Genomic DNA, 25,092 nt, shown 5'->3' on the forward strand with positions numbered 1-25,092 from the left:
CTCCCCAGGTGTCCCCATCTCTGCAGAGCCACACGAACGCAGTCCAAGATATGTGACAGCCCCAACATGTGACATCAACATCTCTGAAATTTGCAGTGTGCCTCTGATCAACCTTAATGTCATAACACATGAGTGCTAATTTGGGATTTATAACTGGAGCTCTGGCCACACTGCCAATGGGACTTCTGCCATTTACTGAACTGTGGCCAGGCTCTGGCCTTACAAAGCAAGGACGCTGTGGTGTCAATGCAACAGTCAGGCACAGCCAGTCTTGTCCTAGGTTAAGCCTGACCTACCGAATAACCAAATGGAAAAGTGAAATAAAAAAAAGAATCATTTCGACTTCTGCAGAAGTAAATGATAAGGTAGAAAAACAGACCTGTGCTGAAGAAGAAGACCTGAAGGAGACCCAGAGATCCATCCTCCCAGCCTATTCTTTTGCCAAAGAACTACAGCAAAACTTTGTGCAAAATGATTGATTTCTTCACTTCCTCTTCTCTAAATGGAAAAATACCCCTCACATAAATCTGTGAAGCTAGCTCAATCAATATTTTTGAAGTATCTTCTGCTTCTCAGATGCAAAGCTCTTACTATATTTGTTCTTGTGTCTGACAAATGATCACTGACTTTGTCAGGATATCTCTGTCTAAATCCTATAAATCATTATTCAGTGACCAGATCTTTCCTAAAAGAGATCTGAGGACTTATTCTCAGCATGGGAATTTCAGACACCAAAGTCTTAAGAGAGGCACAACAGTAACCAGCTTATTTCTTATTACCATAAAACCAGAAACTACTGTAGAAACAAAACCATAGTTGCAGAATGCTTCCATTTCTTGTCCAATAGACCAGAAAATTGATCTGAAATGCTTAACCAGTTTCCTCATGCCTCCATCTGTACACAAAGCTAAGGGTGCCCTGTACTTTCAGGAATATCAAAGCTTTCATAAATACAGGAAATGACCCAACTCAGTCAAAGAGTAAAATTCAACTCACCCAAGAGCTAACAAGTAGCTCAACTGCTGTATTTTTCTTCTTCCAAAACCAGCATTTGGCTCCTTCTAAAATTCTTTTACATAATTAAATTCTGTTAGCGAACACGTCATTTTAACCAGTATTCAAATCAACCTCCTGTATGTTTTGAATTGGATTTTCTATCTCCAAGCCTGATGCTGTGCTTCATCTGCCAACTTTCTCTGCAGTGGCACTGAAGGCTGTTCTGGATACATACTATCAGACAGTTGGATAGTTCAGTAAATATATTTATTATGTCCCAGTGAGCTTGTAAACTAGCTCTTTCCCTTCTAAAGATCTGGATGTCAGCCCTGGTCCTCAAGTGAAACCAGCCTTCAGCGTGAATTGCTGGTGTTCTCATGTCATTGTGCACTCCTGCACAATTAGCTGTCCGTCTGCTCATAAGAGGACGTGGAGCAGGAGAAAAACAGGTCGGGACTGAAATATTTTGCAGCATTATGTTAAGAAGTTTGCACACAGTGTTCTTATTTCTTGGGTTAGCTGCTTATAGGCAGGAATACCACATATTCACAAGGATTATTAAAAATACCCCAAACAAACAACAATAAAACAACACACAACTTAGGGAACGTCTTTATGCAAACCTGTTTCTTCTGTATTTTTCTTAAGTTTCTTTTCCTCCTTGTGCTCTTGCTTATTGTGTTTCCACATCTCACCCTCATAAATAGTGTATGCTTTATGAACTTCCTTAAGAGATGCACTGTGTTACCAATTTTTCATGAAAACCCAAGAGTTGATGTAAAAATCCTAAACACAACTGCAGAATCATGGATGGAGATTTATACATACTTTGAAGCTGAAAATTTTGGTTGCTTCATACTGTCTGATTTTGCCTTACCATTTCTTTTTTATAATAAAAGAATACCACAGAAGGAAGTCTTCCATCCACAATTGCTTTGTTGTGAAACTTGGCATCCTCGCCACAGCAAACTTTAACAAATATTAAACATGCACACAGTGACTGAATCTGGCAATTGTCATTTACTGATGTTGTCTAAATTCAGACTTGTAGTCAAATTAAATTAGTAAAAAATAATGCATTTATCAATTCTATCATCACCTATATAACCTTATTTGCATATATATTTTCATGCCCTCATTTTATGAAGATTTGGGTATTTGATACCAGAATCATAAAAATCAATCTTTCAAACAAAATGTGTCTGTTTTTAGAGAAAGATAGCTGAATCTTAGAAAAGATAATTGGTTAATTCTGAGTAGCTATATGTAAACCAGTCTGTTCACATGTGTACTGTAACAGTGACTGAGAAGGAATAAGAGTAATTATTCCTGGGTAAATTATATTTCAAAGGAGAGCAAGAAGAGATTAATATTGCAACCTAAATGGACACAATTCTGCTGAACATTTTTTTTTAAAGCAAGACAATTTATTTTATAACACTAGGAATTTTAAGTTACTCAGCAAGACAGAGTGGATTTCATGGGTTTTATGCTCTACTTTAAGTCTTTGTGAATGATTAATAGAGACAGATCTTATCTGACTCTCTCAAAGATAGATTCTTGGCATTGTTCAAACCAAGATTAACTAACATAATTATTCCTTTTCTCATCTCTTTCTCCCTTGTCCTGGAGATTTGAAAGAAAGTGATGTGTTGATTGATGCGAACTCAAAAAACTATCCTGAGAAGAAAATCCAGGATTTTATCATCAAGGACAAAAAAAGAGGTCATTACCTCGACAGTTCAATGATTCTCCTTGCAAATACAGTGGTGATTTGGGCACAATTTACACTCGAAATGTATGCATGCTGTTGTTTCAGTTTTATGCATACTAATAACATCTAAATACTTTATATAACCATATACACTTCTGCCTTGAGATACAATAAAAAGTAATTATTTTATATATATATATACATACATATATATATATATATATATACAGAGAGAGAGCTTCTGTTTCTCTCACAACTGCTTCTTGATGCACAAACGCCGTGCAGCCGGCGCAGCACACGCCCTGTCAGGACAGGCTCTGGGTTGGCTTTCACAAGCACGGCGACCAGGAAATTTCCCAAAATACTCGATTTTTCGCCTAGCAACCCAATCCCCCGCAATGAGCCGCTTGGGTACAAACTCCGGAGGCTCACGGGGAAGTGCACTGAGGGAAGCCGGCGAGGAAACACCCGTGGGGGCTGCGCTCGGCCGCCTCCCTGCCCACACACAAAAACCCTTAGGAGGACAACAGAAAAGGCTGGTTTTAAGAGAGGCTTTGGCGACTTTAGCCCTGCGTGACGGGCAAAAAAATGAAATTAGAGCCCCCTAAAGACTGCACACCGCGGTGGCGGCGTCTCAGCCGAGATGGAGGAGGAGGAGGAGGAGGAGGAAGGGCGGCTGCCTGTCCCTGCCCCGCTGCCTTCCCTTCCGGGTTAGCCGCCGCCACCGCCTCCTCCCGGGCCATGGGGGACGCCCCACAGAGCGCCGCGGCGGCTCCTCTGGACGCGGGGCTGGGGCCGGCCCTGCCCCGGGGCGCCGGGAGCTCCGCGGCCGCCGAGGACGAGCTCTTCCTCATCAAAGGTGCGGGGCCGCCGCGCTCGGGCGGGGATCGGTGGCGAGAAGGAGCCGGCCCGGGCTGGCCCCGGCCGAGGACCAGAGTCCCCCGGAGCGCCCCCGGTGCGTCTCCGGCTCCGCCGGGCCGGGGTCCCGCTCCCGCTGCCCCGGGGGCGCTGAGTGGAGGCCCCGGCTCCAGCCCTGCAGGGCACGCGTGGAGCTCCTCCTCTGCTGAGGGCAGGAGTTAATTAAAAACCGGTGGTTGTTTCCGAAATCAGGAAAAGGTTGCTGGTTATTAGACCCTGAAGTGTAAAATGCACGGGGCGTCCCGTGTGCTGACACTGGCTGAGGTACTTCACGTGCTTCATTGACATGACTACAGCAAACTGTTCCATCACATTAATAGAGTGATTTTTAATAGGTTAATTAAAATAGGGTTCATTTTTAAAATGTAGGACCTAACATAAGAACGTTTTGCTTCTTGCTTTCTATTCGGGTCATTTTTTTTTTAAACCCGACATCTGTTTAATTTTTTACCCAGCACAGGCTGGATATCAGTGTTCACAAAGGATGAACTTACAGCCCCCTATAGAGAGGATTTTAATATGAACCAGATGCTTTTGTACACTGCACCCAGTCTTTGTAGTGCATCTTTTTCTTAAAAGTGATCTGGTTATGGCTATACATGCCTTTCTGATGCAAAAAGCAGAGGGATCAAGGGACCCCAAGTAACTTTGGAAACACTGAAGAACTGAAAGTGAGGGGCGCTTTGTATCTTGGGAAAGCTCATGCCTTTTTTTAATTATTATTTTGGAAAAGAGCCTTAGAACAGAAAATGGACAAAAGCAAAGAAGTGGTGTTGCTTACAGAATGGTTTTCTGAGGTACTCATGGATTCCTCAGATGTCTCTTCGAAGTATCGAATGGTGTAGCAGAAGAATTACATACATCTTCCTTTAGGGGAAGGGTAAAGCATGGTCATAGAGCAAGATGATTTTAGTAGCCTGGCTCTGGAGTGAGAGAGGCTATCGAGGAAGCAGTGGAAATTTGGAAGTACTGTGAAAAGGCATCCGAGGATTTGAAAGACTTCTGCATTCCCTGTTTTGCAAATAAACATTTGCTATTCATTTTCAAAGTGCTCTATTTCAAAATAATTCTGTCCTACTTCCTGTACTGAGTTAATGTAAATAATTTGGACAACATCCTTTCCCTTCAGCATGTGCTGACAGATTCTCCTTTTTCAGTTGTAATTTTCAAAACAGGTTTTACTTTTTTTCACCCTAGAAAACAAAATCTTAATTTTTATTTCTTAAACTTTTCTCGGCAGGTGGAATTTTTCTAGGTACTGTTGCAACAGCAGGAATGATAGCAGGTTTTGGCACCACACTTGCCATGACAAAAAAGAAGAATCCAAACTGGTTCAGTAAGGTTTGTTCCTTTTAAACTGTTTTCCAGTTGTGACACATGGAAAAAAAATGCAAAAAATTGCTTTATAAAAATGTTGATACATGTAGAATTTGGCAGTCCAAAGTTGATGGTAAGAGCGCTAGACTTTAAGTCAACAGGAGAAAGATTAGGTTAAAAAATCAATTTAGAGTTGGCACTACTAAATACTTTAGTACTTGAGATTAGTTGAAATAAAACAACATTATGCTTAGACTGTTAGCTTTAATCATAGTACTGCTATATAATGGAATGTACTCAATGATCTATTTTGATCCTGTGATGTGAGCATCAGTGATCCAACTTACCATGCAGTCCTGTGGTGCTATCATGAATTGGGAAGAGAGGTAACTATGGAGTAACGATGGAACGAAGAGGCAGAAAGCCTATAAGATGTGGAATACGTAATATGAAAAAATAAAACACTATGAGAGGTTGTTTCACAGGCTACAAGAATGTATTAAAATAAAGAAGTTCTCTTTTTTTGTATATTTTTTTTTTAAAGTCCTTTATCTTGGACATTGCATTTTTCCAGATATTTTATATTCTTGGCTGTCAGACCTGTCCTGTTAGCACTGTGATTTATCAAGAGTGACATTACATTGACATCCAAAAATACATTTGCTGGAAGTGGCTCCAAATGATACATACCGTTTAAATTTTTACTGAAAACCAGTACCTGCTACTATCTGTGCAAAGTAATTTCAACAGTTTGCTAAGAAAAAAATATATGATTCCTGGGTCCCTCAACTTTAATACTGCGGAGTGTAGAAAGAAGGTGATATATTTTGTCAAGGTACTTGTAGGTGAGCAATTTCAAAAGGGAAGACGAGACTTTGAGAATGTCTATAGAGGCTCTCTGAGGTTTTGTTACCGAAGAGGTTAAGTTTTGCAGTAGCATTCTTACTTAAATGTAGAGTTACTGCAGGTCATTGCCTATTATTTTTAATGACACATTACGTATAATAATAAAAGTGTAACTATGAATAACTAAAGATGATTGCATCCTTATTAGATGCTTAATGCTTAAACAGTATTTTTTCCATTTAAGGTGAGGCCGTAGCTTGGCAGGTACTTCAGACAAACATAAGCCAGCAGTGCTGTTCGAAGAAGTAACCCAACCATCCCAGAATTAATGCTGGAAAGAAATAAAAGACCTATTCTTTCAGCATCTTTGCTGGTTTGTGCTACCTTTTGTGCCAGTGAAACGACAGCATACAAGAAGCAAATGTAATGTGGCCTGGGACCAATTTAAATAGTTTGATGGGAGAAAAAATAGCAATTTAATGGAGGAGTTGTAGCATCACAGCATCATGATTTCATGATTGCTTTCATATTTTGAGGCAGCAACAGTATGAGACCCTAGTCTTACAGAACAGCATCTATATTACTGGCAAGCGATTAAGCTGAAATTGAACTTATTGTACCTCCTCCATGGCAGTGGACTTAACTAAGTATCATAAGAATCTGTAGAACCAGAGCCCCATATTTACTTAAAAATGAGGCTACATAATCCTGTTTTGTGAACGACTGCAGAGGCCTTCAGTTAAGAAATTATGTTTTGGGATGTGTGTTAAAATTAAATGGTCAAATGCAGCAGACTTCCTATGAGAAGCATCCAATTTTACCAGCATTTAGTCAGGTGTTTAATTTTACAATGGGTTAGGTCATATAAAGCAGCGAACACACTGAATACAGTCAACCAAAGCAGTTCAACTTACCATTCATTTGTTTTAGGCACTGCTTCCTTTCAGATACATTCATATACACAAGAGAATGTTTACAGGATTGAGGCCTGTGTCTGAAAAAAAAAAAAAAAAAGTCATTTCTTGTTCTCCCATTTCCTGCTTGTATCTTCCAGGAAAAGAAAAAAACAAAAACAAAACAAAACAAAACAAAACAGTGTGGAGCACATATTTTGGTACTGATTAATACCTGCTTTTTAAATCAAAGAGTTTTATTTTTTTTTCAGTGTAGGAGCAGTAATGAAGAGAAAATCTGTGTGTAGAATAACAGGTTTATGAATAAAACTGTTTTCTTAAGAATGTTCTTTTGTTGGTAATGCCTTTTTCCCCCATGATATCATACTAGTTTACTCATCGTCTTATTTTTTTTTTAGCATTTCATTAATTAGGATTCTTGATGCTCCAAACACAGGATCTGATAATCATATAACAAATTTTGGTGTTTACAGAGATCTTTATATTTAATAACACTGAGGAATCAGCTTTTGACCAAACACTGTCTGAGTGCTGTCAGTAAAACCAAATCAACTGTTTCTACATAGCACTTATTTTTTCTGGGACAATCAAGCATTTAAATAGCATTCGAGTTTTTTTTGCCAGTAATTTTCACAGATAATGACTTCTATTTAAAGATTCTGTGTAGAGGATATTTTTGTCCATTCTTTTTCCATCTTCCAAGGGGGAGAAATTCTTCTACATGTTGTATATGTTTAGACTCTTGAGGCAGGAAAATGTCAGAAATAATCATCAGCATTTTTAGATCTACTCAATGCAATCTCTACTGAAAGAGTTAAGAAAGTTCATTAGCTGTGGTAAGGAAATAATAGGACGTGGTTTAATGGTGTAACTAGAGATCTCCGGTGTTTGTGTCTGTGCACATATGTGTATGTATATACACATGCTTACAGAGCACTGTTTTGTTATCAGCTTCCACTTTTGGGATGTCCAAATCAGAATAAATAAGGATCAAGGTAGATTTTGCTTGTGCCCTTTACAAGCGTGTATTTATCCTTGGGTAACTGCCTAGAACTAAATCCAAAGGACAGGCGTTAGTACTGAGCACTATCTCAGGATCATTTTAACATTTTGATAAATACAAAGCCAAGAGAAAAAAAAACACCTGATGCTTTTTCACTGATCAAATATCACACTGATAAGCACTGTTCATGTGCTGAATTACGTCAAAGAACAATTAAAAAAAAAGTCTTATAGAGAACGCAGAAGATTTTTTCCTACTTTTTGTGATAAACAGAAAAGTGCAGTTCTTTGGCATATTTTAGAAGAAAATTATTTTAGATCTTTCATGGAATGGCTCGGGTTGGAAGGGACCTCAAAGCCCACCCAGTCCCAACCCCCTGCCATGGGCAGGGACACCTCCCACCAGACCAGGTTGCCCAAAGCCCCATCCAGCCTGGCCTTGAGCACCTCCAGGGATGGGGCATCCACAGCTTCTCCGGGCAACCTCTCCCAGTGCCTCACCCCGCTCTGAGTGAAAGATTTCCTCCTGACATCTAAACTAAATTTCCCCTCTTTTAGTTTACAATCTTCCCACAAGTTAATTTCACTTTTCCATATTTTAGACTACTAAAGAGTTTTCATTTCTGTGTATGTATTTGTATGCCTGTACTCTCATTAGTTTACCTCTAAGAAATAATTGCTGGTTTTTTTTTTAATACCCAGTAAATAAGTAGGACTATTCAGTTGTGTGAGGACCACAGATGCAAGCCTTTTGTTGTTACCTTCTTAAATCTATGTTTCCGTGTGAAGAATTGAACAGTGTTCCGTCTGAGGGGAAAAAAAAAAGAAAACCCAAATCCTTTTACTGACATTTACCACTAGGAGTGAGAGGATTATGTCCTACTGCTGCTATAGGCTACACAGATTGAAGCTCTCCTGCAGCCCATAAGTAGAGAGAAGTGGGCATTGTGATCCGAGAACGGCCGGCTAGCAGCAAACATGCAGTGTGAATTGACTGATGTAAGCCAGCACGCGTTCGTGCACTTCATAGCTGCACTGTGCCCTGATGTGCTGTGACAGAAAAGGTTTCGTCGTGGTTGGGACTCAGTCGTGGTTGAGGCTCCATTCTTCTTGGCCTGAGATGACATCCCCAAGTGTTTTTGTGTTTTCAGGGCACATCTCATGGAAGACTCTCAAGGAGCAGAATCTTAAAAACACCCACTCTTATTTCTGAGAAAAACAGAAGTATGAACACTGAACAGCATTATCTTTGTTGCCACTTAGTGAACTCTGCAGGGGATAGGGTTTAATGTTGCTGCTTGTTCTTTTCAAAAATCTCCTAAACAGTTTGTAGAGCTCCTGCAGAATTGCAGCCCCTCAAAATTAGTCTTTCAGTCACAGTTACATTCTGCCTCAAACTGAAAGCTACGTAGGCTCATCCAGTTTTCTAATTTGCTACTTCAGGAGTGCAGACAAAGACATAATGGACTGAAGGCCTCGACCTACTCATACTCCCCCTCCCCTCCCCCAGTAAAAAGTACCAAAATCAGTTTTGTAAAGTGATTGTGTTCTGACGTTTCTGGCATAAGGGCTTGTGATCCAGTTTAAGGTTTTAATCCTGATCCAATTTTGTATTTTGAGTGGTGGGATTACTGTCAGATTCTTGTGCCCGTGAAACAGTTCGCTTCGATGTTTCTGGGTAACAGAAATCATCTCCATATGCTACTGGCAGCCATAAAAGCTGTTCTTGGTGGGAAAGCAGCTTATACACCTACTTGCGTCTGTTTGGGCCTGCTGGCATCCATAACAAGTTTGTGGCCACACTACTACAGCTGGCAGGACAGGAAAAATTACAGAGCACTAAGTTAAATGTTTTAGTTGTTTTTTTTTTTAAACCAATTATTATTCAATTTGTCTTGATCACTCTGTTTTTGCTTCTAGGGTATTACTGCCACAGCTGCATTACCAGAAAGTGGTTCATCATTGGCCTTACGAGCCCTAGGATGGGGCTCACTCTATGCATGGTGTGGAGTTGGATTGCTAAGTTTTGCCATCTGGAAGGCTCTGGGTGTTCACAGTGTGAGTACCAAGCATGATCCTCTCAAATACCATATTTTCCTAGAATCAGTCATCTTGGGGTGGCATCTCTGTACTCCTTCAGCCTGGCAGCACCCCTTCATTCCCCAGCTATAGAGTGACTAACTTGAGGGCTCTGCAGTCTGGAAAGTCATTCTTGCATCTTCCCTAAGTGGGATGTTGTGGGAAGAGACAATCTGGGGGAAAGAACAGTTTTGTCCTGTTTATGTTTATTTACACAGATGTTTCAGATTCTTCAGAAAAAACTCAGTGTTCTACTTCAGAGACTAAAATAGTAGCTGCAAGCTTTCTGTATCCTGTGCTTACTGAATTGAAGGCTACCCCCGAGTCCTATCTTTAGAGCTGCCTGTTTATTTGTTCAAGGTCCATTTTCTGCATCAGGACACGAGGGACATAAAAACTGCAAGGAAGACAGCTTTCTTTCTAGTGTGTTTCTGTAAGGGGCAAAGGGGCAGAAGATGTGTAACAGAGCGCTATTCCATGACATGCCATGTCAAGGCAAAGAAACTTGGAAAGCATCTGTATGTCTCAAGGGGCCAAGGCTATCTTTAGCAAAGTGCTTACGTTCCAGTGTTTCACAGCATTGAGTGTGAACACTAGAGTTCATGTAAGCATTTTAGTTTGCCCCTAGTAACGAGCCCATGACTGAGGAGTTCCCCTGCAGCTGTTTGGCAGAACTGTCTACATCCTTCTAAGGGGTAGGAATGAATAGACTTCCTCTACTTTCTGTGACAAATTAGTTCTATATTCAGCAAAGCATTTCATGCTCTCCAGACACTAAAAGAAGCAAGATATTACTTCATCCTGATGCTCATTAATAGCTTTATTCAAGTTCTCACTTCTTGTCCACTCTGCCAATGAATCTTGTGGGTTACCATTTGGGTCCCAAGATACAGTCACATCTTCCTTGGTCTCCAGTGTTGAATCTCACTAACAGCCATTACATGCAGGCAGAACACAGCAAAGCATAGCAGAACACAGCCTGCAGCTACAATGCATTTTGTTTATACTCAAGTCTTTGTCAAGCTATAGTGGAATAGCAGAAAAGGGGTAAGACAAGTGGGAATACCAATTTATACTCTGCATGCTGGGCTACAACAGCCACTCAATTTCCTCTCAGTATATCATCATCCAAGAGGATTAATTCTGTTAGAGTACTTCTGGTCCTGCCAGAGGATAGCAAAATATGACTCTAGTCAGCAGTTTCTGTTTACTTTTGGTCAGTAAGCTTAATTTTTATTTTCTTTGAGAAATGCTGACCTGGACCCACAGTTGCTTACTTTTCTTGTGAGGCCACTTTCCTTGAGACTGTATGACAAGGAACAACTGCATAAACTTGAGATGGCCAAGTCCCAGGACATGTCACAGGCTGACAGGGAACTTCCTGACAGCAGTGGCTCTCGGGTCTTAAGCATGCAGCACAGTGAATGGCCTTTTAGCAACTTGTTGAACATTCCTTGTCAAAGAGTCGTTCCTTATCTATATTCTGCGTTGTGTTAGTGTTGAAAGGAAATGGGGGCAACTCTAAAAAAGCTGCTGCAAGTGCCTGTTGTAGGCTGCTTACGTTTTACAACAAGGCACAGTTAGAACTGCAGACCCTGAAGGAAGCAGATTTCTGTCAAGACTCTGTGACCACATGTGATTTTGAACAGCCGTCTCCCTGCTTATGACACATTTATTGCTTTCATTATAGACTTAAATTCCAGCTGCAGGAAAGAAACCTGTATAATAGTGCTAAAAAACAACAATTGGCATTTGTAAATTGGCTGGCACGTCATTCTTTATCCTGTTTTACCTTATGTCCGTTAAAACCAAACATACATGTTTAAAGTAGCTGAAGATACAAAGTCAGAAGTGTTAAAAATGAAGTACTCTGACCAAAGAGAAGACATTCTTTAGAATTTAGAATATTTCTAGAATAAGGCATTTTTGATTGTTGTTGACACTTTTTGCATAATGCTTTAACATAACAGTCAGAGCTAATATTGACTCATGAAAGATATTTCATGGGGTAACACAAGACATTTGAAAATTCTTCATTGCTGTCACGTAAGCAGAGACAATATACTAGTGATTGGTCAGTTACAATACTAACTTTTAGGGACCCATATTAAATGCATTCATTGCATCTAATAATTGTTAGATAACCACAAAAATAAATCAAGTTTAAGTTGTGTGAACTATTTACTGGCGTTATTGCTTAGTGAAATAAAGTTTCTTTACATATTAACTTTTCAGACCACAGAAGACATTTCTGATTTTACACTAAGCTCCACATTTCAAATTTTAATTTCAGTTCAACATTTTGAAAAGAGGCTCTTACAGGCTTACCTAAATAAAAACATCTTATGTCTTCAGTGTAATTGACTGCTGTGAGTTCACTTGCACAGTAACAGTTGCAGGTTCTAAAGTACCTGTAGAAATGGAAATTACAATTTCAAGCTAAGCACTATACACATAGATTTGAAAGCTATGACTTCAAAGCAGACTTTAGTCCCTGAAAGCACTGTATTATACATGACTTTAGGGAAAGCTTGATTCATTTTGATGCCAGGAACCTGTGAGATCTTAATAACTAAACTTTTGGCAGCTGGACAAAGAGAAGAAGAGCTTGCTGCCCTGCCCCTTCACCTTACTGCCTTTAACAGCAACCAGCTGCCTTTGGGACCTGCTAATTAGTGATCTGGCCCTGCTGCTATCCTCTCTCAGCTGGGCACCAACTTCATTTGTTTAAGAGCTACTGGTAATATTGGTAACAATATTATGACAGCTCATATGGTGCTTCAATATTAAGTTGTTAAGCATAATAAAATTCTAATTGTAAACACCACCGATGTTTCGTTTAGCAAAAAAGAAGCTGCGTCTGTCACACATAAAGATGCATTAACACCAGCGCGTTCTCCAATTCATTGTCAACTCTGTCCTTGTGAGTGTCTGGGTGGGACCTCAGTGAATAAAGGACTGACTTTCACGTACAGTTCGGAGGGGAGTTCTGAGTCAAGTAAAACCGAGCTGCTCTGTGGTGTAATGCCTAATACCATCTCAGGGAGTAAAGCACAAGAAGCCACAGTGGGAAATCGTGTGGTGGGTTGGAGATCTCAAAGCAATAGCTGTCTGGCCAGCAACACTATTGGGCAGTTTTCCCCCTGACTGATCATCCACATAAACTGCTGAAGTTCATGCACACCAGAGATTGCTCTGACTTTAAAGGGGAAGCAAAGCTGGGCAGTAAAGTTGGAGAAGTGCAGCAAACGATGTGCTCTGTGTCCTTCGAACACTGCTCACTTTAGCCATGCACTGGTTTGTAGTGGTGGGCTACTTAACTGGTGTCCACCAATTGTTGTAATCAGTGTGCTTGCCGTTAATCCATTTTGGTCATATTTGTGCCCATTGAAAGAAGTGGTAAGCACCTTCCACTCACCTGGCAAGACAAAACTAAAACCAGCAATGAGGCTGGTACATCTTTTTTTTAAAGAAACTAAAAAAAAAAGTCTGTATAATTCCTATCTGTCAAGTGCCTGTCTGTTATGCCCTCCTGGGCAAAGCAGATTCCCCACAGGCGCTGGTGTGCAGGAGGAGGGCAGGGGCTGCGGGCCCCTATGCACACGGGTGCCGGGGGACTTGGGGATGTATGCGTATAGTTTGTCTGTCTTGCACTGCAGCTACATCTGCTGGCGGCAGGAGAGAACGTCAGTACATTCAATATCTTTAGGAATAAGCCAGTTTTATTTTTCACGCTTATTGAATGAGTGTTTTTAATGGCCTTATAACGACCCGTTTTCTCAAACAAGTATTACCCTAGTGGCAAATGCTGTTGCCACTGGTTAGAGCCCAGAAGAGCGCTTTTCACTTGGTATCACTGCCAAAATACTGTGATTTTTAATGTTCTGGGCTGTGGTCCCTGTGAGCATCAATTATCAACAGGACAGGGTGACTGATAAAGATATGTATGACTGTAAGCTTTGTGCCTGTTTAAATTATCTTGTCATCACTTACGAAGTCAGAGATGGAACGACAAGAACAAACCGGCGCGGTATTTCCTTGATAAGTTATAATTGCCGTAATTAATCTGCGTCTGTGGTTCTGAAGCAGCATTGCGAGTACTCAGCAGTTCGTGTTGTGGAAGGAAACTGAAACTGCAGTGCTGTGAAAATGCTTTGTCCTTACGCCTTCTGACGCAGCCTGCATTTGCTGGAGAAGCAGGCACAGAGCAGTCATTGCTAAGATCTGTTCTGGACGCTAGGATGATGCTCCAGCTTTGGCGATACTAAGTTTTTATTTAATCTTTGTGGTTTATTGGTTCTTAAAACAGTGCTGTGACGATGCCTACTTCCAGCTCTTAAATGGCTTTATTGTTAAGGGTGGTTCCCCATAGCTGTACAGCCTACTGATTTTATGCTAGCATGAAAACCCAGGAGTGACAGTGAGCAACTGATCTTTATATCTTGGTAAGGGATATAAAAGATTTTATGCTGTCTCAGGATGGGTTGTTAATATCCCCTGACTGCAGTTATCACTATTGTAATTCTAGAATATGCTGGTAAGTAATAAACCCTCATAAATTCCTGTGAATAGTTATCCCTAAACTGAGAAGTGATGGGTCAGTGAGGACTTGGTTTGAAAATGGTTTAAATTCTGTTTTTCATTAACGTGAAAAAGAAATCTTAATTTTCAGAATGTAGGAGCTTGTGGTTATTTATTTTTACATTGTACCCTGTGCAGAAATTATCCAGCTGTCATTAACAGTTAGAATAACTTTTTTCACTTGCTTCCCACAATTTCTTAGGAAAATATTTTAAAGCAGGTCCACCTTCGACTATCCCAGGGCTTAGCAGCTCTGTATTAGCAAGTATCATCCAATAACAGCACTGGGTCAGTGAAGCAGTTTGGGTCCGGGGACACCTACAACCATATCTAGAGGATTTTTAAAATCTGGGCTGACTCTAGCCTTGTCCCATGGCACGGGTATGTCCCGTGTCCCATGGGTGGCACCGTCTGTTTCAGGGACAGACTGGTCTTAGATCTCAGGTCGTCATGTATTATTACAGTAGGCTTGTGTAGTTACGTGTTGTGCTGAAATGCAACCTTTCAGTATCTAAAATCATCGGGTTATCAGAGGTGAGAAGTAACTGATCAAAAAGGAAATGGCACGTACTCTTTTATAAATCATTTTCTGATGATAAATTGTCTAAAAATTGTGGCATTGAAACAGTTCTGATCTCAGCTCCATCCATGAAGGCACACAGCGTAGTACATTTGCAGCAACGCAAACCGTGTCTGTGAGTGTACTGTTAAAATACGTGGTGAAATTGGTGGTCATGGCATAGTCCTGGAAACTTGGAGAAAAAAAAATGTTTTGTCTCTGAATGAGGCCCAAAATCTATTGTTTTATTTCTGTAATATTACTTCATATTAAACACTTTAATTAAGCTAAAGTTATAGTAAAAGTGTAAAATCTAAATTAAAAGTCTAATGCAGAGCAGACTTGCTGGAGCTAATACAGTTTGAGTGATTTATCTGGTCTGTCTCCTGCCTTCCCTGCTGCTTAAACATGTCTTTTTAAAGGCAGAAACATAGCATTTGTTAACTCTGTACAAGCAGGGTGCACACCATGGTGTTCTCTTGCTTTATTTGGTGAGTGAAATGGGCAGGGTCTACTTTTGTGAAATAAATGATTCCTTGTTTTTTGAAAAAGACCTTTTTGACTCATCCCTCTGTCCGCAAGTGCTTTCTTTTTCTTAGTCCTCAACCCTCTGACTTTAGAGGAGTTGCATAGTCTGATTCCCCTGTAGCTGACTGTCATCAATACATTGTTTAAATTTATCCCTGTATTGCATTCGGTGTGCTTATTTTACAGGAGTAACTGATGGTGATAATCACATTAAGTTGAATTCCAGTTTCCTTACAATATGGCTGCCATTTGTCAGCAGTACCAAATAACATGGAAAAATGTTTCACAGTTTTCTAGAAGTTACAGTTAACTTGTAAAGCTTTATTTTAAATAAGCAGGGTTTTGTTTTTAATTAAATACTTGCAGCTACAGAATACTTGACAAATACTAAAACATACCTCTGAATGCCTGTTGGTATTAGTATTTTTTTTACATACCAGCAATTATGAACCTTTTTTTTTTTTTTTAAAGCAGGACAATGCTTCAGCACTTGCACACTGAGGCATTTAACAATTAACAAACAAGATAGATTGTGCTTTAAGAGCCCTTTTGCTCTCCATGCCCTCTGTAAATTAGGTTTTATTTCCTCAGAAATAAAAGCATTTGTTCTCCCATAGGAGAAGGGTTGGGATGATTCATCCGTAGGTTTGTGAGATCGTGTCTTGTTGCTTATATATCTGTTCTATGGAAAGCTGGGAAAATACTGAGAAGAATTGCCTAGTAATTTGTGACTAATATAGTTACAAAATATTAGTTTATCATTTTTATGGTGACTCCTAATGAAATATCCTCTTTTTCATTGATCTTAACCTTTAAAATATTAACAGCCTAACACAATTGCACAGCTGTGTAGAGACATCTAAAACAATTAAAAATGATATGGAGAATATAGGCTTGCCATGGTTTTGTTGGTAGGGACAATTCCTAGGCGGGCTGCTTTTCTCTAGAGGAAACCTAGCCTCTAAATCATCATTTTAAGTATAACACTGTTAGCATCCCCTCAGCTATTTTGGGAGATACTTGATATAATTTCTGTGAGACTATATTCATAGGTACAATATAAATACAAAAGAATATTGGGTTTAAGGGTGGATGATTTTCAAAAATGAAATGAGAACACAGAGAAAAATTCACAAATTACTGGGTTTAGCATCATCCATAAACAGTACTACTACCTACAGATCTCAACCAAGTATAGACATACTGCAGAGGCTTACGTTTTCATAAATAGCATATGCTGCTATATAATATAAAATATATATATAATAGAAAATATAGAAAATATAAAGGATAAAATTTGTAAAAGAAATGCCGCCATAAAAGCATTGTATCTTCTAGAATCATTCTAGAATCATCATAGTGTCATTCCTAGATGTTTTTTACTATTAGTTTTTAATTTTCCTTGTATTTAATCCCCACCTATTCATTACTTTTCTATTCCTTACCATGCTTATGTTTGATTGCACAATAAAATCTTTTCTTTCCTATTTCATGATCACAGAACTCAAAATAATTCAAATTTGCCCTTTTTTTTTGACATTGTTTTACTTCCTCAATACTTAAATTCCAAATTTTTGAAAGAAGATGGAGTACTAGTACAAGTTAGCACTTCCTCCTGTTTATACACAGTTTTTCTGTACTGCTTGTATTGCCTAATTAGTTTGGCGAGGGGAAGACTTGCCTCCACACATATGTACTGCTAGCATTTTGCACAAGAAGTAAAAATTAAAAACAAGGAACCTGTGAACTTCACTGTGTACTTGATAGAGCAGAATGCTTATTCAAGGAATAAGACCATCATTTTCTTCCTGGAAAGCTGCTACACCTGCATTATCAGTAGGGACAGCTGTAAGGAAGTATTTTAAGAATATAGGAAGGCTGTAGCAGTAGCTCTCTCGAGGAATTATTTTACTGTGTCTTGGAAGAGACTCGTCGCTGTCAGCTGCCAACAACGTGTTAGGAAGGCAGATAGAATACAGCAGCGTTCAGCCTTTGGTCTGAAATTGCCTCTGTGGAGCAGTTCCAGGTCTCTGGAAGTGTGCAGGTGGATCAGCGCGCTTCTTGGCTGCACGTAGTGCAAACTACACATGTAAAACTAAAGTCTGAATAAAAGCTTATCTGTCTGGTGCGAATTCCTTGTGCTACATCTTGGTACCGTGGGGTCTTCCTGTGCTCCATGAAGCGTGGCAGGATGGCTGTGCTCACCATATGCTGCTGTGGTCTAGGACCCAGGCTGCTGTGCTGGACTGAAAGCACCCAGTCGTCCCCATCTTTGTGCAGCACGAACTCTGGTGGGTCAGCTGTGTGCAGTACAGCGCTGCTTCAGGCATCGGGGCTTATGCATCACTTAAGAACAGGGCTTTATTTTTGTGCTGGCTCTTTTCTCAGCCATGAATCTCACTTGTGGCTGATGCATGCTGTGAATTCCTGGACATAGAGAGGAAAAAAATTACTCAGGTTACCCTTTTCAGGAACTACCTACTTGCAGACAATTCATGTTTTTCATTTAATTCAGAAGTCCAAATTACAGCACACAAGAGCTTATACAGTGGGGATGCTCATCCTCATGCTTTGGGTCCATTAACCAACATGCTTTATACATTTAGATATTTAACTATTTTAAATTTTAGATTACATTAATTTTTCAAATTGCCCTGGGTGACTAAGGAGCAACGAGTAATACACAATAATAGACTAATCATGTGGATGTTCTTTTCAGGCACCCAGATTAGAAAGTAAGATTCTACAGAAATAAATGGCAAGGTCCTCAGTGATTTCAAAAATATTTCACTCCATTTTTCTGCATGGCATGAAGGCCTTTTGCAGTATAGCCCAAACTTTGTACCATTATTTTTATTTTGAAGCCTGGTGCAGCATCACTGAACTCGATGGGAATGGGCTTGAGAATGAAACACTAACATCATCAGATTTGAAATATCATATACTAAAAAAACCGAAGTTCTTGGCCTTTCATTTCAGAAAAATCAACTGGGAGATTTACAGAAATTTAAAGTATACTCATATATCTCTGAAGCTAAGGAGAGCTTTTCCAGAAAATAAGTTGCCTTTTTAAGATTGTGGTTTACAAGATTACTGTCCTGGTGTATATAAATTAATGTCTGTTTTTCCCATTGATAATAAATAGCTAACGACCTCCTTTTTTTATGTATTCAGTTTGTGATGCAGAGCAGCTTGCTTCCCATTCACAAGATACACAGATTCCGAGTAGTCAAAACATTGGGAATGCCTTTGCCAGTGAAGTGTAAGACCTAAGAATATGGATCAGAGCACTGTTTTCCATGCTTGCTTCAGAGGTCAGCGTGGGAGCAGGCAGAGGCTGCCCTGCACCGAGTGCTCCATTTTACCTTGACAGTCGGGGAATCGCCTTCAGCTGGCAGGCTATCTGCCCTGCACTTGGAGTGCTGTAAGGGCTCGGTGCTCGCTGTTTTCTGCAAATAACTTGCTATTTCTGTATGCAGGCTTTGATAAACGTTTGATAACAAAGGTGACAGCAATCATTTTTAAGATTTGGAAAATGGTGGCCAGAACAATCCTCGCTGATGCTCTTAAATCCAGGGCAGCCTGTCTCATCTTCATGCCTTGTGAGGTAGAAGGTGGCTGATGAGAACATGTGGCACGGACACACCGTATCCAGCTGATACTCCAGTTCAGGGCATCTAACCCCATTTCGCCTGGAAGCTAATGTAAGCAGTTCCTACTGGTACAAGTACTAAAATAGGAAGCTAATAATTCCTAGAATCTGGGTTGGCCTATTATGAATGCCAGACATTAAAGAGAACATTTCTTCATAAAACTTTCATTCTAGGATTCAAACAGACTCTTTTAGCCCCTCTTCCATTCATTTTAATACGAACGGCCACGTAAGTGCTCTCAGTAATAGTGCTATCCCAATTTTTGTGTGACATTCTGTCAACGATGTACATTAAAAAGACATTATTAAATGGAAGATGCTTTTAGGTCCCCATATTTTTGCCACCTGAGGCAGGATCATTAGGTTAAGATAAGAAAATAGCAGTGATCTGTAGCTATTACAGATTATTTAATGCAGTAAGGTAGATGATACCCTTTTAGAAAGAAGCCTGACAGTCAGAGGTGGAACAGTTACTGTAATTTATTTGGCAGGAAAAAACAGCGTCAAGCTTTGCAATATCTATGATAAAAAAAAAAAAATCACTCGAATGAAATTGACTTCAGAGAGTTGCCTGCAGGAAAAGCGAATGCTGGAATGTTAAATCAAGAAATGTGCTACAAATCGTTCATGTACCACTAGGTGCAGAAGCAGGATTTGAGAGAGCGGCCTGCGATCCTGAAGGCAGCAGAAGGAGGTAGCATACATTCAGCTTTTAGTGCTTGGTTTACTCTGCTATTAATCAGAGACATTATTACAGTTGAACTGAGTACCCCAGGGTCTGTGTGGCTGGCAATAATAAAAAGGCAGCCATTTCAGTGAATTATTTCAAAACATTCCAGTGTTTAGTGGATAGCATATTAGCTTTGCTAATTAAATTAATGCTTTTTGAATTGAGACCAGTGGCATGTGTATTTGGGAATCTGGAGAAAATACAGGGGAAGATTTCTGGGTCGGAGAAGGGAGAGGAGACCTTACAAATGGGATGTCTACCTAAAAAAAGGCAAGGCAAGACATGGATTCACAATTGCAGCATTTCCTCATCAAGAATGTGCAGTATTCATAGAATATAAAGCTAAATTTATCATTTTCACAAGAATCTCACCACAGTGTGGGAGGCTGAATAGATACCAGGAAATCCATTTCATGGAAGGATAACTAACTCATATCACTAGTGAAAAATTTTTTCCCTCACTAAAAGGATCCTCTGAAGCTGTGAGTTATTTTGAAGGCCAAATGTGGTCCTATACTAAATGCAGTATATATATATAAATGCCAGTCAAGGCCCAACATACTCAGATCATGGTCTCTGACTGAAAGAAGTCAGCCTAAAATTTGATGCGAGGAGGGTTCATAAGCAGACAAACACTGTCACTGTGGGATGAAGGGAGAGGAACTCTGGGTTGCAGTTTCCCTGGTTGTTTATGTGTGCATACACTGGTCCCACCCATCAGAAAAAAGCTGGTTTTTGGTTGTCTCCGTGCATTTAGGCAGTGTGGGAAGTGAGCTGTAGAGGAGCTCTGAGTGCAGGGAGGACAGTGGCCAGGATTTAGAAGTACATTGAGTTTGTGCAACAAGCACAAACATGGAAATGGGGGAAGAAACTGAAAAGCTGGTGATATTAGTGGAACAGAAGAGAAAGGGGAAATACCTTAGAAGTCCAAATCAAAGCCCTAATGAAGTCCTGTAGTACCGTTTCGTACTGGAGGGATAGAGAGAAAATAAAAGTCCGTCCATGAGTAGTACTAGGTACGTTGCTCAATGTGTTTCTTAAAAACTCAAAAACTATTGTGGAGAGAAATAGTAGGGTACATGGAAAAGGACTTAGATGCTTGCAAGAGAGGAAGTGATCAATGAGAGTCTGACTTCACTTGCAAAGTGGTTTTATAAATAGCATTAGAATCTAAGGAGATAAGGCTGAGGAAATTTTTCAAGGGGTCTTAAAACTAAAGAAAAAAAAAAGACATTGAACAGTTCAAATTTTGTCCATGTGTTAAAAGAAAATTGCTTTTCTAGAAAATGAGTTGCTTTTACCTGCAGAACATAAATTAGCATTCTGAAGGGAGAGAAAAAATCTGCATGTTTTTAAATCTGCAGTTGCTAGTAGTGTTTTAGTGCTTTCTAAATAAATAATTTTTTCCTTTTTTTTTCTTTCAGAATAGACCTGTAGTATTTTATTTCCTAGACAAGATTGCTTCGTGCATTTAAGGGTTAGGGTTTGACATATTTGTAATTATGAGTTAGCTGTTAGAGTGAGGCAGCACTGTAGTTCACTGAATGGCTTCCCTACCCATCATCCTTTTTTTTGGAGGCCTTATGTAATTGCTTTAATTTTCCTTTGATATCTTGTGTTGTCAGTAGAGTAATAGAGGTGTCCTGTGGGGCTAAAAACAAATTAAAAATCAGAGTTTAGAAGCAGCCAAAAAAAAAGCAACAACAACAACAAAAAAGAAATAGATTACACCAGATCATTAGCTGGTATAAAATGTTTATTTCCAGTTTTACCAATTGAGCTATGGCAGATCAGGTTAGGATCTGACTATTCCTATGTTATCAAATACACAGATAATACTTAGAGTGAGATGAGAGAGCTTGGTTCACTCTCTAGGAAGTAAAAAATGTTAAATATGTTAAATACTTTCCACACATCAGAAAACTCAGATAACTTAATTACAGAAGACTAGAAAAAACGGTTGGGGAAAAACAAAGTTCCTAAAGCATTTCATACTGTAAATACTTGTATTCAATTGTCAGCAATTGTGTAATGTAATTTTGACTGTTCTACATCGTCTCTGATACTGGTGTTTAGTATATTTGTAAATACTACCTGTCTATGAAAGCTTTTTAGTTTTAACTAAGTAGCAAAGATACTAGGTTAGTAACTATTGTGTTGAGTGCCAAGATTTAAAAACAACAACAACAACAAACAACAAACCAATAAATGAATCGAAACAGCTATCTGATCAAAATAAAATGTAAAGTAGAGAGCAGCTTACTTTTTGCATAAGAACAAAGACAGGATAAAACAAAAAAGATAATTTGGCTCTGAATTTTCCTCCTACTTTATATAACGTATTTTTACTTAATTAGCAGTACCTAGGCATTTTTACACAAAAACGTGGAATCTAAAATGTTTTCCTCCATCATAATTAATTCTTGTCTTAGCAAAGATTTTTAAAATTTCTTTGTAAACTGTTTCTTTCATTGTGTCATCTGTAACTTGAATAATTGCATTCCAGCAAGTACCAATTGCCTGCTAGAATTATTCATACACAGAAGGGCTTGAATAGAAAATGCCCGTAGGTATTTGTTAAAAAAATGATGGCCCATAACACACAAAAGTTTGGTGTATTAGAGAAGGTGTCTCTTTGGCTATTTAGAATATCTAGATTTCTTGGAGCCCGTCCATGGGACATAGTGCTTGAGACAGTGTTTTGTCTTGAAGAGGTCATTGCATCTGTGTTTTAATACCACACATCCTGTCTTCTGTGCGTGAATGTCATAGATTCTGCAGCATGTCCTAAAAATAGTAGTTCAGATCTTCCCTTGCACATCCTGCTCTTCATTTAACAGGATTTGTACTGATATGGTTCTTCCATGTCTATCCTTTAAAAATATACTACATATAAAAATATTGGAAGAGAGGTGCCCACTAAATCTAAATAGTATCTTCAAATACAAGTGATTTTTAAAGAAATTAAATCTCAGTTTTGGCTTGCCAAGACAATCGAATAAAATATTGGTGATAAAATGGTTGCCATAAATATAGATTTGGTGATTGGTTTTAATGTGTTGATACACAGAATATAAAACCAGCAATCTTTCTCTTCTATAGCAGACATTTTAATTTACCAACAAAGAAAGAAAAGCATGGTCCTACATGTAGTTATGAATCTTATTTTCCCTCCTACTAATATACAAATTTTGTTTTGTCACCTATATCCATATTGTTAGATAAACCTAAACATTTTTTTCTTTAAACTTTCTTTAAAATTCTTGAACAGACCTAGTGGCCCTTTTATCCATAGAAAGTGTAGAATAAGGCACTGAATTCAAAATATGGGCACGTTCTATTGAAGTAATTTTCCTACAAACAAAACAAAAAAATGTGTGTATATATATATACACACACACATAATAGTTCATATAATAGTAGTGAATCATTCAGACAAGTGGTCCAAATTAGGCACCCCAGTGTAGTGCTTTAGAAGTGGGGATTGTTGTGGGTCTCTTTATACTTCTTTTCACTTAGTTGAACCAGCATAATCAGAAGGAATGTCTTAATTTGCTGTAATTTTTAAGGCCTTTTTGCCTCTTCTTTACCTCACACAGACATATTTTGTGGAATAAGCCCATGTTTCATGGTACTACTTTATTTGCTACTTCTTAACAGCTGACAGTTTTTATTTTTTAATCTCTTTTATAGATGAAAGAATTCCGAACTAAAATGCAATCAATGTTTCCAGCAATTCCTAAAAATAGTGAGTCCACCGTTGAATGGGAAGACTTACTTAAATCAAAGTGAAAGAATCAAAAGCATTTGGAGATGGCTCTTTCAGCAACAACAACAGCAGAAGTAGCAGAAGTGTCCCATATGAAAAAAAGAGAAGAAAGCTCAGACTGAGCAAGTTACTGGCAGAGTCCACTGAACTTGGGGATGCCAGTTAACATCTAACAGCAAGAGAATTAAAATAATTATTTATACTGTACTTCTTCAGCATGTTTTATAGTTGATTTGGGAGGAAATGAACCGTCCAAGACAAGTTTGATTCAACTAGAAAAAAGACTGTATCTTATGAAGACTTAAAGAAGAAACTAACCTCAGTAGTAAGTATGAGGACAAAACCCCAATAAACTATCACATCCACCTTTTCAGAGAAATTTTAGGGAATTTCTCTAGGAAACAACAGTACTTCCAGTGCCATTTACACGTACCATTAAGAATATAAACATAAGACAGTTACAAAAGATGCATTAATGAGCCTGAAGGGAAAGCACACAGTGCACTCTGCTAAAAATAGAGGAGATATTTAAAGTTGTAACAGAAAAAGTGTCTAAACCAAGCTATTTTTGTATGTCTGATGGGAAAGTTTAAATACTTCCAATAGGGAAGTAATGATCTACTGAGCTCCTCTGTAGAGCAGCAGCAAAGATCTCAACAAAGTGCACTCTCTTTCCTCAGTAGTAGACTTTTTATTGGATCCCGCAATTGGGAATCTGCATAAAAGCCTCTACTATATTTGTATGGAAATGTTAAGTTTTAGGTGAAAAAAACTTTGTATTTCAGTGGTTCCTGTGGCTCTTCTATTAGGAAAAATAATGTGTCATTTTCCAAACTGCAGTAATCTTATGAATCGTGGGTGTAAACTAGGAAGAATAATGTCTCAAACATTGTATTTGCAGAACTGTAGATCTGTAAAATTGCAGAAATTAAAAAAAAAAAAATACCATCAGTGAACAATCCTTTGTTGAATGCTCAATTATCAGTTTTTTTATTAATTGCACACAGTCCAATTAAAGCAGCTGTCAGATTTAATAAAGTCCTCTTCAAACCTGTCCTTTGTGATTAAATCTTTATATTCCTAGGAAAAAATGTTTTAAAAAAAAGCTTTAAATGTCAGATGAATAATAGAGAAGTATGGTTTTCCTACAAAACATGACAGCACTAGAATAATATCTTTAAAGCAGCTGATGTATAATAGTTGACATCTTTTCCATGGCTTGATGTTTGTAATCCAATATGAAATAAATTGTGGTGAATACTGCCATCCTATGCACATGAACAATGGTACTGTTTTCATATTTCTATTTTGCATGCGCAGTGCCTGTGCATACACATATCAGTAATATTGCTGAGTTAATCACGTTTAACAAGTAGCTATGCCATGGAAACTGATCAAGTACCTAACTGAAGTAAATAAATGCAGATCTCATGATGCCAACTAAAGGTTGGTCACCTTTAGTTTCTAAGGTGGGATTCAGATTACTT

At 38.8% G+C, this 25,092-nt stretch overlaps 1 protein-coding gene across 1 annotated transcript; it reads left to right on the forward strand.

Moving 5' to 3' along the window:
* Nucleotides 1–3,405: 3,405 nt before the first annotated feature.
* On the forward strand, nt 3,406–24,659 carry TMEM242 (transmembrane protein 242). Its single transcript, XM_035538811.2, has 4 exons — nt 3,406–3,569; nt 4,869–4,969; nt 9,628–9,765; nt 23,530–24,659. The coding sequence occupies exons 1-4, from the start codon at nt 3,452–3,454 to the stop codon at nt 23,626–23,628; spliced, it is 456 nt and encodes a 151-aa protein (XP_035394704.1). The 5' UTR covers nt 3,406–3,451; the 3' UTR covers nt 23,629–24,659.
* Nucleotides 24,660–25,092: the final 433 nt, after the last annotated feature.

The sequence above is a fragment of the Cygnus atratus genome, chromosome 3, assembly GCF_013377495.2.
Source record: "Cygnus atratus isolate AKBS03 ecotype Queensland, Australia chromosome 3, CAtr_DNAZoo_HiC_assembly, whole genome shotgun sequence".
Taxonomy (NCBI): domain Eukaryota; kingdom Metazoa; phylum Chordata; class Aves; order Anseriformes; family Anatidae; genus Cygnus; species Cygnus atratus.